Source organism: Athene noctua, chromosome 1 (genome assembly GCF_965140245.1).
Source record: "Athene noctua chromosome 1, bAthNoc1.hap1.1, whole genome shotgun sequence".
In the NCBI taxonomy this organism is placed as follows: domain Eukaryota; kingdom Metazoa; phylum Chordata; class Aves; order Strigiformes; family Strigidae; genus Athene; species Athene noctua.
In genome coordinates this window covers 70,338,419-70,350,757 of record NC_134037.1, presented here as the reverse complement: position 1 = coordinate 70,350,757, position 12,339 = coordinate 70,338,419, and the positions used below count along the sequence as shown (strand labels likewise).

The window sequence follows — 12,339 nt, the reverse complement described above, 5'->3', positions numbered from 1 at the left end:
TTATATTTAGCAGGTTTCTAAGACTTGTGGTAACTGATACGAGGAGTAATTTACAATAATCATCTTATTTTGAGTATAATAAAACTAATTATTTAAGAAATTATGATGTGCTATATGGTTTCAGCCATGAATTTATAAGATTGATGTCTTTGATGTTTCTGTCAGGGTTCTTTTGATGTTTTCCAGTGCTAAGTAAAAGGTCAAATTAAATAATAGAAATGGAATACATCAAATATCTAGAGTCTGTGACTGCAGAGTTTTCTTTTAAAAATACTTGCAGCAAAATTTGAAGTCATAGCTATATTACAGTTGTAAGATGTGTTCAGACCATTATGTAAGTACTCTTATTTAAGAGGCTGAGTTGTTTTTTATCTGTTCCCAATAGAGAAAAGGAAAGAAAAGATTTACATCTTCCTTTCTCTCTTTTTTTTTTTTTTTTTTTTTTCTTTTTTCCCCTGATGCTGTTTGGCCAAACTCCTCCAAAGAACAACGATTTTGGTAGGGATTGCTTTGTATTTCTTACTTTTCTAAGCAAGCACAAGTACTCCACAACATTTGCCTATGTTGGTAGGAATGTTGTTGTTGAGGGACTGTACCACACGAACTGATCTTAGGCAGTTAATGCTGCACTGCAAGATAATAAATTATGCTGTGCTAGTGGAGATGTAGTCAAATTTTCTTATCCAGTTGGTTCAGACAATCATTCTGTTTGCCTCAGGATTCCTTGCTGTGGGGAATTTTTAGTGTACAGATGAAAAGTGTGATTTTGATCCTGCTGTAGTAGAAGAAACTAGCAGAATTTGGACTTTACAAATAACTACATTTGTCACAGAAATTGCTGAACCTAAATGATAGCTGTGGGAGGTCATGCCGCCTTCTTTTGTGTGTTGACCTCCTATGCTGTGGACACTATTTGGGGATTGAAATCCATAATGAGAACACAAAGAGCTGTAAAATCTGTTCTCCTGCTGCATGTGCACGGCAAGTTTTTCATGGTAAGAAGTGTGATATTCCTTTAGAAAAGTGAGGGACTGGAACAGGAGATGACTTGCTCTGTGTTACATCAACCTACTGCTCTGCTGTCCCAGAGTCAGGCCCAGGAGGCAGAGCTGTGGGGGCAAACTTAGAAGTGGTGATCTTGTCAAAGGTGTCTGGGCCAAAACCAGATGGGTTCTCTGTTAAACACTAGAAATTAAGTGTGCCCCATGGCTGGTAACTTTGTACTAAGACACGGAATTGAAGTATGTTTAGAGCAGCTCCACCTTACAAAGTTACAGAATGGTTGAGGTTGTAAGAGACCTCTGGAGGTCATCTGGTCCATCCCCCCTGCTCAAGCAGGGCCACCTAGAGCCAGCTGCCCAGGGCCATGTCCAGATGGCTTTTGTGTATTTCGAAGAATGGAAAATCCACAAGCTCTCTGGGTAACCTGTGCCAGTGCTTGGTCACCCACCTTCACAGTGAGTAAATATTTTCTGATGCTCAGAGGGAACCTGCTGTGTTTCAGTTGGTGCCCACTGCCTCTGGTCCTGTCACTGGGCACCACTGAAAAGAACCTGGCTCCATCCTCTTTGTAGTCTCCCTTCAGATATTTATATATACTGATAAGATCCTCCTGAGCCTTCTCTTTTCCAGGCTGAACAGCCCCAGATCTCTGTCTTTCCTCATATGTGAGGTGCACCAGCTCCTTAATCATCTTTGTGGCCCTTTGCTAACTCTCTTCAGTATGGCCATGTTTCTCTTGTACTGGGGAGCCCAGACTGACACAGATCTCTATGTGTGGCCTCACCAGTGCTGAGCAGAAGCACCTCCCTTGACCTGCTGGCAATATTTTGTTTAATGCAGCCCAGGATACCATTAGTCCTCTTTATGGGAAGGGCCCACTGCTGGCTAACATTCCACCAGGAGTCCAAGGTCGTCTTCTGCCAAGCTGCTTTCCAGCTGGACCTCCACCATATATTGGTGCTTGGGGTTGTTCCTCTCCAGGTGCAGAATAGGAATAAAGAAAGGAGAAGAAAAGCACCTCTTGGGGAGAGAGGGTGTGCACTGTGAAGGTCTATGAACCCCAATAGTCTAGTGGAACAGAACAAGTTTGGGTGGGAAGGGGAGAAAGACGTGGCTTGCTGAAGAGTACACAGCATCACTCCCCGCGGAAGATATTTTATATCCTTTGCTTGCTATTTTTAAGAGGTACAATGAATGGCTCTGAACAATCTCAAATGATTTAGGTCTGAAAGTTATCAACTTTAAGAATGGTAAAGGCAGTATTTGTCAAAATTGATAATCTTTGGAGGAGCACAAATGAATTAAAAAGCACACCTCTCTTGAAAGAGTTTAGAGGGAAGAAGGAAAACTCAAGGGTGTGCAAGATGTTGGGGAACCAATGGTAAACAGGGTGTGTGTGCATTCTGTCTTTTCTCACTATTGCAATTAAAGAATAATGTTTGCATTTCTTCCAGCTACCAAGGTTGTGTGCCAGAAGAAATGTAGAGTGAAAGCCATTTTACAGAGGGATTTTTCAGTCTCCACTAGTTAAGTGTTGGGAGTCTCTCTGTGTATAAATGCATAAAAATGGAGGATTACTCATGCAGTTAGATTACCTGCTATTCAGACTCAACCCATACCTCTCATTTGTGTTCCCTGCTTTAGGAGGTTTGAATGGCACTGCAAAACTTGTCTGAACAAAAAATGTTTATCTGTATTTTTTTAACCGTATTTTATTTTAACCACCATCTGAGAAATAGCAGTCAAAACTATTACCAATTTCCTGGAGAATAAATGGCAAATACAGGATTTGAGAACCAAAGCCTGTTGTGTAGTCCATTAATAGACCCACAAGAAGTGCCCTGTGATAAATTATTTGTTATATGATTAAAAATCAGGTTAAATACAGTCTTTTGCATTTTTCATTAACAGCTGGCATTTCGTAGGTGAGTGTCACGCTATTAGTGCAGTGAGGGATGAGGTTTCTCACATGCCTTTTACTGAAGCACCAACCATTGGAGACACCACAGGCATCAGGTGAAACTCACATTGGTTGTGGCAGTTCTGATGTGTTTTTTCTTATGCTGGTTTGTAAATTGGAAATCTGTTGCTTAAGCAGATTGCATGATCCCTTTTAACTGTTTTGATCACTAAGAAAAAGGAAAGCACAGTGTAAGAATAGATTTCTTATCTGACTCACCATTTTAAGTGTGTGTGTATATATATATATAGGCACTATGATTTCTCTCTATTTTTAATACAATACATTGAAATAGCTCTTCTGAAAAAAATTCTGTTGCAAATTTTCAGTCTTTATGGTGTTGGTCTAAGGGGATGGATATAACAATATGGAAATCTCTTACTAGAGATTATCATATTTTTATCCCTTAATTTGCAGAAAGGACCAAATGTTGCATTAGTTCAAACTGTAATGCACTGTACAAATCAACACTACCAGGCTCTTGTGTAGGAAAGATTTCTTCCTATTGTTTCTAGACTCAGCTGTTTACCTCTCCCTTGAAACTAATTTTAGTTCATCTAAAACATGCATATTTTTTATTTTTGTTTGTTTGCTGTTTTTAGGGGAAGGTGGGAGTGGGAGGTGGTTGTGATATTGGCATAGATTTAGCATTTACGGCAGAGGTAGTTTTCATCAATTTCTGACAAGGGAATCAAAGCGTTCTTTTTTGGAAGGAGAGATATTGCTTTTCCTTATAAATGATTGACTATTTTGTGGTAGTAGTCTTTATTTATTTGGCTCTCATCATGAAGAATAGCAAACTTATTCAAAATCTCAGTACATCAAAAATATGTCAATACATAAAACATAAGTACTATTCCATACTACAGTCTATGCAAAAAACTATGTTAATAAGATGTGAAGGTTGCACAGCTAAGAAGTCAGAAAACATAAATGATAAGATTCTAGCAGCCACATTAACTGAGCCACATTTCACATCCTCTATATTTTATGAAATGCCTCTGACAACATAAATCAGAAAGAGAAGGCGCTATATATGTGCAACATGGCTCAGTTAATGTTGCTTTTGGAACCTTAACATCTATATTTTCTGACTACAGAGTTTTTTAATCATGTAATCTTAGTTTTTTACATTCAACTTTTTTATAGTTTCTCTTTTTTAAAAGAGAGGAAAATTGCCTGTGCTAATAATGGGTTAGCTCATGTTGCTTTGATTTAAGCTACAGTAAAAGGCAGTATACAGAAAGCACCTCATGACAGGTACATATTTGATGCCATATACATTGCACTGACAACTGGTGTAATCATGCTGCTGTGCACTTTTTGAGGAAAAGGGGACTGAAGGCATGTGTTTGAAGTTCTGTCCTTTCTGTCCTGCATGTTAACAGTAGTACAGTGTATGACTGCATTGCAGACTGCAGCGTATGGTAAAGATACTTGAGCTACCTTTTAAAATGAACTACCTTGTGTACAACAAACAGTCTTGTCTACGAGAGTGTGGATCTCCCTCTGACCTAGTTCACCCTTCTATAGGGCACCGCAGATTAGCCTAGCACGGCTCTTGGTGTAAGCTTCTTCCAATATCTGAGCTAGTTTGCAGATCTGTGTACTGCACTGCAGTCTTCAACATAGACATACATTTAATGACTCTGCAAAATCCGCTACCTTGCAAGTTCTGGAATGGGGATTATTGTGCTGTGACATAGAAACATGCTTTTTATCCTTTTGCTTCCTTGCTCTGGGTCACAGGGTGGACAAGTATCAGGCTCAGTGTTAATATTTTAAAGGCTCTTAATAAGATTTTAAAGTTCATACTTCAATATAAAGGCAAACAGTCTAGGGAAGACAGTAACTTAGGTGAATGTTGTGACCAATGTATTGTCAAAAGGTCAAAGCTAAGTGATAAGAAGTAATAGAATTTATAGAATGTATTAATAAAATGCCTTAGCATCAGGATTTCTGATTTACCTCTGATTAAATAGCCTTGACATTAGCACCCAGCTTTTTCTTGGTTTACTTTCTGATTTTTGATTTTTTTTATTTTTTGTCAGTCAGTGAGGGGGACTTGTAGCCTTTGTTAAGACTGTGTGTGCACTGGGGTTGGATATGGTGATTTGAGACAGGAGACTGTGCTGCAGTAACTGTGATAGAATCTCCCACTGAATGTGTGCCGGAGGATTTCACTATGCTGTGTAAGCATACTGTATTTTTTTCTTCTTTCTGTAATCCAGCTAAACATACAGATGAAGACCTGGGTTTTTGTGAACTCAAAAGTTATAGATGTAAGACAAATTTTCTTTACGTACATGGAAGTCAGAGGGTTAGTTTTCCCTTAAAACTTTCAATTCAAAAGCATGGAGAATTGCATGGTTTTAATGTTTCAGAGACAATAGTTAGGTTTTGGCAGAGATCTGGCTTTGGAAATCTAAGACTGAAGCAGGAGATGTTTCAGAAAATCACAAGTCTTATTTGAAGGTTTGATGGGATCTGACAGGTTTTCTTATAGTTATTACAACTGTAAAGTTAAAAGAATTAGAATTAAGTTTGACTATAACATTTTGTTGACTGAAAGAATGTGCTGTTTTATTCCTGGTGTGAAGTACCAGGTGGTAGTGTGTGTGGCTTTTTTTTTTTTTTTTTCTGGGAATCCCACTCACTATGCATTTCATATTCTAATTTCTGTGTAATTACAGTGTTATAGTTGCTAGGAAAGTGGAATGTTACTAGTGATTAAATTTCTGAAGATGCTACTTGTTTCACAATATTCAGGTCTGTTTCACTTTTTCTCAGCAAAGTAGGCCATTGAATTAGGGGTGTCACCCTTTTCTCTGACTGCCACCTCTGCCTCTGGAGTTCAGCTTTTCTTCTGTCTGTAAGTAGGGCTTAATGCTAATCAGGCCAGACACGCCCCTTCTCCTCCCCCCCCCCCCCCCCCCCCCCCCCCATCTATATATCAGGACACTGTGGTTAAGGAGTTCTGAACCATGCTGTTGCCTACCAACATTATCCAGGGGCTGCCTTACTTTTTGGGCACCAAATAGATTGCAGGGAGGAGCAATGACTGATATTGCCAGGACTCTTTCCCTGTAGTGAGCATGTCATGGTGACTGGCATGTTCAGGTGGGTCCCAAAGTGACTTGGCAGAGCTTTTTGTAGTAGGGGACATGTAAAGTTTCTTCCGTTATTGACTGGACCTAGCATTAGGATGGTTTCAAAAGTGCAGTAGCTGCATATTGCTGGTATTATTAGTGTACCTATGCTAACACTAATTCTGTTACATTTTAATTTTAAAAATTATTATAATGACTGTAATTCTGTCTAATGATCCTTCTCCTTTGACATTAGTTATGGATTATGCACGCAAAAATTGCTTAAAACTTCCATTACTATCAAGGTATTACCTGGACAAAGAATGTCTGCCACAAGACCCCTTGTTCAAGCAAGAATTAAAGATTATGGACTACGTTATAGGTTTAATTGGATTTCTCCCACTTCTTCATTCTGGCTGCCAATTTTATTCCTCTTTTATTCTCATCCTGTCTTTGTTCGTGTTCAGAGTGGTTTAATCACTGATGGTCAGTCATACTTCTCTCAAAATAATGTTATTTGTACTGTGCAATCCAGATAGGAGGCAAAGTAATTATTACAGTTTCTGTGCTTGCCTAGAAATAAATTCAAACTTGGGTTTGTTCTCTCTTGAACCGTCCCAAGAATGTGTGCGTTACCACAGGCATGCTGAAGTTTCCCAAATTCTCATCTCCTGCATTGTGTGGTCACAAAGAATGTGGGTGTGAGGGAGAAAGGGAGGGTTTACCTTATGAAGAAAGAGGATGCTTGGGTCATTCACTCCAAGCATTGTAAGTAATTGGCTTCAGATTTGTTTTGTTCTGGGGAGATTTTAATTAAGCTTTTTTATATGCTGTTTAATAAACATTTGTCCATAAGCGGTATCTTGTGATCCCCATCAGTAAAGCAGGAGGATTAATTTGCATGTTGTTGTTTGTTATTTATTTAAATAGCCACAGAAATTATACTGAGTGTTCAGCTGAGGCAGTGTGATGGGTCTCTGCACTGAAGAGTATAGCATCTAAAACTACATGTAATGTCAGGTTTATTGTTGCACCTTTTTGGGGGGTTTGGGGTTTTGTTGTTGTTGGGGTTTTTTTGAAGCAGTTTGGATTGGGAGAATATGAAGGAAAATTGCAACACAAATAACTGGTACATAAGGTCAGAAGAAAAGCCCAGTACCCTGTTTTACACCAGTGTCTGGAAGCAGATTTCTAGGTAAAACATTTAAGAAGTTGGAGCAGTCTCCCAGCTTCTGGCAATCAAGGTGTTATTGCCTCTTCAGGTTGCTTACATTTGTTTCTTAGTACCTTGTGCACCAAATTTTCCTTGCTTTCTCACAGGACACACATATGTAGTGCAAAGAAGTGATTAGAACATAAGCATGGATGTATCAGGTCAGATCAAGGGTTCATGTAGCCCTGTATCCTGCCTCCAGTGGAGGCTTTAATTGGATGCCTAGAGAAGAATCAGAACAAAGCAAGCATGTGATACTTCCCCCAATACTGTCTAAGCCTCCAGCTATTTTCAGTTCATTGTCTCCCTGAGCCAGATGTGGCTCTATATATTTGGTAACCCTCAGAGGATGTATCTTTTTGTGATCTTGTCCAGTCTTTGCTTGAGCCCACATAAACTTTCAGCTTTCAAAACATCATTTGGCAAGGAGTTTCAAACATCTGCTACCTCTGTCACTAGAGAACCTATCTCTCTTGTTTAGAAGTTTGCTTCTACCAGCATTTAATGCCTCTTAATTGTTGTGTTTGACAAGATTGTTTTGTAGCTTTCTATCATGTTCTTACTTCTTGGTGTCTTTTCCATATTCAGAAGGTTATATTTTCTTTGTATGGAAACTGTTCCATACCTTTGATCATTCTTGTAGCATTTCTCTGAACCTTTGTGTTTGACCCTTCATATAGTAAGTCCAAGAATTCTGTATAGAGGGATTTTCCTTTGCAGAAATGGTGTTGATGTTTCCTAATGCTGATCTTTGTTCTTATCTGTCCTGATTTATCCAGAACAGTCATCAGTCCTTTATAGTCTTAAATTACTCAGATATTTCCTTTTTTTTTCCTTTTTAAAGCCATACTCCCAATTCTAACCTACCAAGGCAGCTCCAAGTTAAAGGCTATGTACCACCATTAGTAGTTCAGCTCTTTGATTCTTGAATTTGTTGAGACCTCTGGGGTGATACTTTATGGTCTTGAGCATTTCTTACCATTCATTTGTAAGTTTGTTCCATGAATCCCATCAGATTCAGAAGCATTCATCGACTTCCTCACAAAGGAGGACTCCAGCATAGGAACCTCCTAAGATTTTTCCACAGTGCACACTAGTGCAAAAAATTTCTTAAGCTTTTCTGTGATGCCTGTGTTTTCTCTGAATCTCCTTTTATCATCACTTGGCACTTCAGACTCTGGCAGACCTCCTGCTCCTGATGTGTTTGAAGAAGTGATTCATTACTCATTTGATTCCCTTTCCTAGCTGTTCCTCCAGTTCTTTCTGGCCTGCCTTATATTACATCTGAAATGCCAGAGTTTACAGTCTTTTCTGTTTTCCTCATTTGGACTTGGTGTTGGCTTATTGAAGGATGTCTTTTTGCTTCGAGAAACCTGCTGATGTCCCTTTGCTCATCTTAAGTCTTTATGAATAGGTGGTGAATATTGGTTCTATGCTTTCCATGTGGTTGTTGTTAAGCAGCTTTGATGCTGCCAGTCAGATTTTATTTCTTGTAGCTGTCTGTTAGAGCTTCCTTTTAATAAGCTTTCTGCTTTTTATGTAGTTACACTTTTTGAAGTTAAGCACAACAGTAGTAGATTCCTTGGTTTTCATTGTTCCTGTAGGGATGCTCAATTTAACTGTGTTACGCTCACTGATGCATAGTGGTTCAGCAGCTGTAGGATGTAGATGATTTCTGTTGCTCAGGATTGAGCCAAAGGCAGTGGCTCCTCATGCAGGTTCCCTAAGCAGCTCCATGGAACAACCTTTGGTAGTTGTCTGATACTTTGGTCTCTGCTTTGTAGTCTGCTTGCTCAGTCTACATGGGAGGAGTTGAAATCTCCCTCTATACAATGTTGCATCATGCCTTTGCTGATCTTCCTCAGTGTGCTGCTGTCAGCGTTGCCATAGCCCGGCCATGCCCAGTGGTCCCAGCACTCACTCTTCCTGATCCAACCAAGCTCCAGACCTCTGCTGCTCAGTGAGGTGGAATTTTGTTTTGATTTGTTTCTAAACTCTATGTAGGATATAATGTTACCTCATCATCAGCTGTCTTCCCTTTGTATCCTTGGATGGCACGAAATAGCAACCCACTAATTGTCTCCCTTCTATCAGATTTCTGATATGACTACTGCTAGTGCTTTTGTTTGTGTCTTGATGTTCCAGTGATCCAGTTCTTCTATTTCCTGCCCTTTCTGTAGAAGGCAATATATTGTTGGATTTTCTTCTTGCCACCCTATTTTTTCTTCAGTCATCTGTGTGTCTGTTTTCCTTCTCTGATTCTTCTCAGCATCTTCACTTGATAACCCAGAATCTCCATTTCTTCATTTGTCATAGCAGTGCCATGCTTCTGTTCTTATAATCGCCTCTCTTCAGTTCAAAATTGAACTTTCTTGGTCCTTAGGTACCAGTGATGTGGTTCCTATGTTCAGGTGAGCTCCAGCCATCCTGTACAAGTATCTTTATTCTAGAAATAATCTGGTTCCTGATGAATCTGATATTTTTTTGCTTTGTCACTATCCTGTCAACTGGGCATTCAAATTCTTTTTTTCTTGTTCTTTCCAGAAGCCCATATTTTGCTGTCAGGATATCTTTCCTTTTCTTCCTAGTGTTACTGGGACCCAGATGGGCCCCAACATAGGTTTTTCCTCAGCATTTCCTAGGAACCAGTCCAGGCTCTGTGACCTTTGCAGCTGATGGGTAAATCACCATGTGGTCTTCTGTCAGATCCCAGACTCCAGCTGTCTGTTTGCCTGATGATCCTCCAACACACCCTTTTTAGTTCACATTATAACAGCCTCATCAGCTGGGAGAGGGTATTTGCCAGAAAGGGTTGATTTGGTCACAGAAGCTTCTAACTGCCTGTGAAATGATGGTGAAGGAAATGGAAGCGCAAGTGAAGTGCAGAAGTGGGCTTACAGTGCTGAGTTTAGGAGTTAGCAAGAAGTAGGATTACCAACTTCTGGCAGAAGTAATAGGGGCAGATCAAATTGTGATAGTAAAACCAGCCAAAACAGGTGTTTAAATTTGACTTCGTATTATTATTATTGCCTAGCAAATATTACTGTATTGTTGAATGGATGTACTAAGTTAGGTAGAACAGTATATGTTTACATGTTGAGTAAACAGATTTATGGATGTGTCGGAAACTCAGTGGGAACAGTTCAGAGATGAAAGTACTTCAGATGTGCTCAGGTATCTGAGACATTTGCTTAGGGCCGGGATGTGCAGGACCAGCAGGAGGTCAATTCTAGAAGGGAGAAGTCCCGTGTTGCATCCGTCTCTCCTCTCAAATGGTACTAAATACCGGTGTTTGGGGAAAAGCACAGGTATCTAAATCATGGCAATACAGACACAGTATCAGGAGTTTGTTGAACGAGTGGTCTTTCAAATATCTCAAGAAAATGTCACTGTGTTGTTACAAGGCTTAGAGACTAAAGTGATGCAGAAAATTCATCTGACACTGTAATTGACTTGCTTTTGGTTCTAGCTTAAATTCTCAGTGCATGATACATGTGCCAATTTGTGTGTTAACACAAAATAACGTCTGACAGGTTATTTTGTGTTGCACTGGTGTTTGTTTGGTTTTTTGTTTGTTTGTTTGTTTTCCAAAAAGATACATTTTAGTAGCAGGGAGAAGTCTGAGAGAGATTGAAGTTGACAAAAGCAAAACCCCACCAAACCCCACGTTTTCTGTGTAAGGCTTAAACACACAAACACTAAAAACCTGAGGGTTGTGGGCAAAACATTTCACAAAAATTAGTACTTTATTGCTAAAAAAATAAAAGGCTTTTCGTTTTCAATGTCTATTTTAGAGTTGTGCCTCTCTTCCACAATTCTACTTTTGGGTCAGCGCATTAGAATGATTCCTCTGTCAATTTGCCTCAGTAGCGTGCCCATGGAGAGCAAACATTTAAAATAACTGCTTCTATATTTTAAGGCTGGGCATTATGGAATCGTGATGTTCAGAAGCATAGCATTTTTCTTAGAAGCTCTTCCTGAAAAGAACTCTTCCTATACAGAGCACTCAGGCTTTCTCCTACTGCTCAGGCAAGAGGATCTAAGGGTTTGCATTAACTGCTGAGTAAAAGAATAGGCCTGTTGGGTCAGGTGTGTAGCTGAGGATATCACTTTTGATCAGGTTGCCACACAGATGTGTGACGTAGTTTGATTTCATGTCCTCCTGCTTTAGCTCATGCATTTGCTTTGCTTGATTCTTCCAACAGATACCACCTCAGTATGGTCAGCAAGGTGTAAGTGGCTACTGCCAGCAAGGCCAGCAGCCGTACTACAACCAGCAGCCACAGCCTCAGCATCTGCCACCCCAGGCACAATATCTGTCGCAGGCCCAGCAGAGGTATCAAGCTCAGCAGGTAAGCACGGTCCTCTACTACTGACAGTCGCCCTGGAGCTGGATATGTAAAAATGATCTGTGTGAAATGAACAAAACCCACCCAACTCCTCTTTGAGAGAACAGTGTTAAAACCAAAATTAAATAAACATAGAATCAGACAACATCTTTTTGAAAAGTCTTTGGGGATATACACACAAATACATCTGCACACACTTTCGGGTTTTATTTTATATCGGCTTTATTTGATATCAGCTTTATTGAATAAAGCCTGTTTATATACCCCAGCAACTATTAATTCTGCTTTTAAAAAGAAGCAAGTTTCTTGATCAGATGTCAGTGGAGGCTGGAGGTTTTCCTTGCTTTTGTTTTGTTTTTCTCCCCTTGCAAGAGAGACATTGTTGAGAGCTCCTGCATCTAAGGTGATCACTACTGTTTTTTTCTTCATGTTATTTCATCTGAGGATAGGTGAGTTCAAGGCATTTTGGAGCTGCTTGGTCAATCAGACTTCTTAAGAGATATTTTTAGTTGATATTACAGCTGTTAATTTGAATGTTGTCAGTTTGCACATCCAGTTAGTGAAACTGCATAATTCAGTGTTCATTGCTGTTCTTGAATTGTGCATTATATGTTAGCCATTAAAATTAAGTTTAACTAAGATCAGAAATGATAGCATGTGGGTCTGCTTCCCAGAGCTTGAGAAACACCCAGAGTTTAGATACTGTACAAAATGGATGTGCATAGC

At 39.6% G+C, this 12,339-nt stretch overlaps 1 protein-coding gene across 4 annotated transcripts in view; it reads left to right on the top strand.

Annotated features, from left to right (window-relative positions):
• Positions 1–12,339, top strand: part of ARID1B (AT-rich interaction domain 1B) — a 334,209-nt gene that overhangs the window by 70,222 nt on the left and 251,648 nt on the right. For all 4 annotated transcript variants that reach the window (XM_074896513.1, XM_074896515.1, XM_074896516.1 and 1 more), the window contains one exon: positions 11,470–11,616. In XM_074896513.1, coding sequence (XP_074752614.1) covers positions 11,470–11,616 — 147 coding nt within the window. The remainder of the gene's footprint in view (positions 1–11,469; positions 11,617–12,339) is intronic.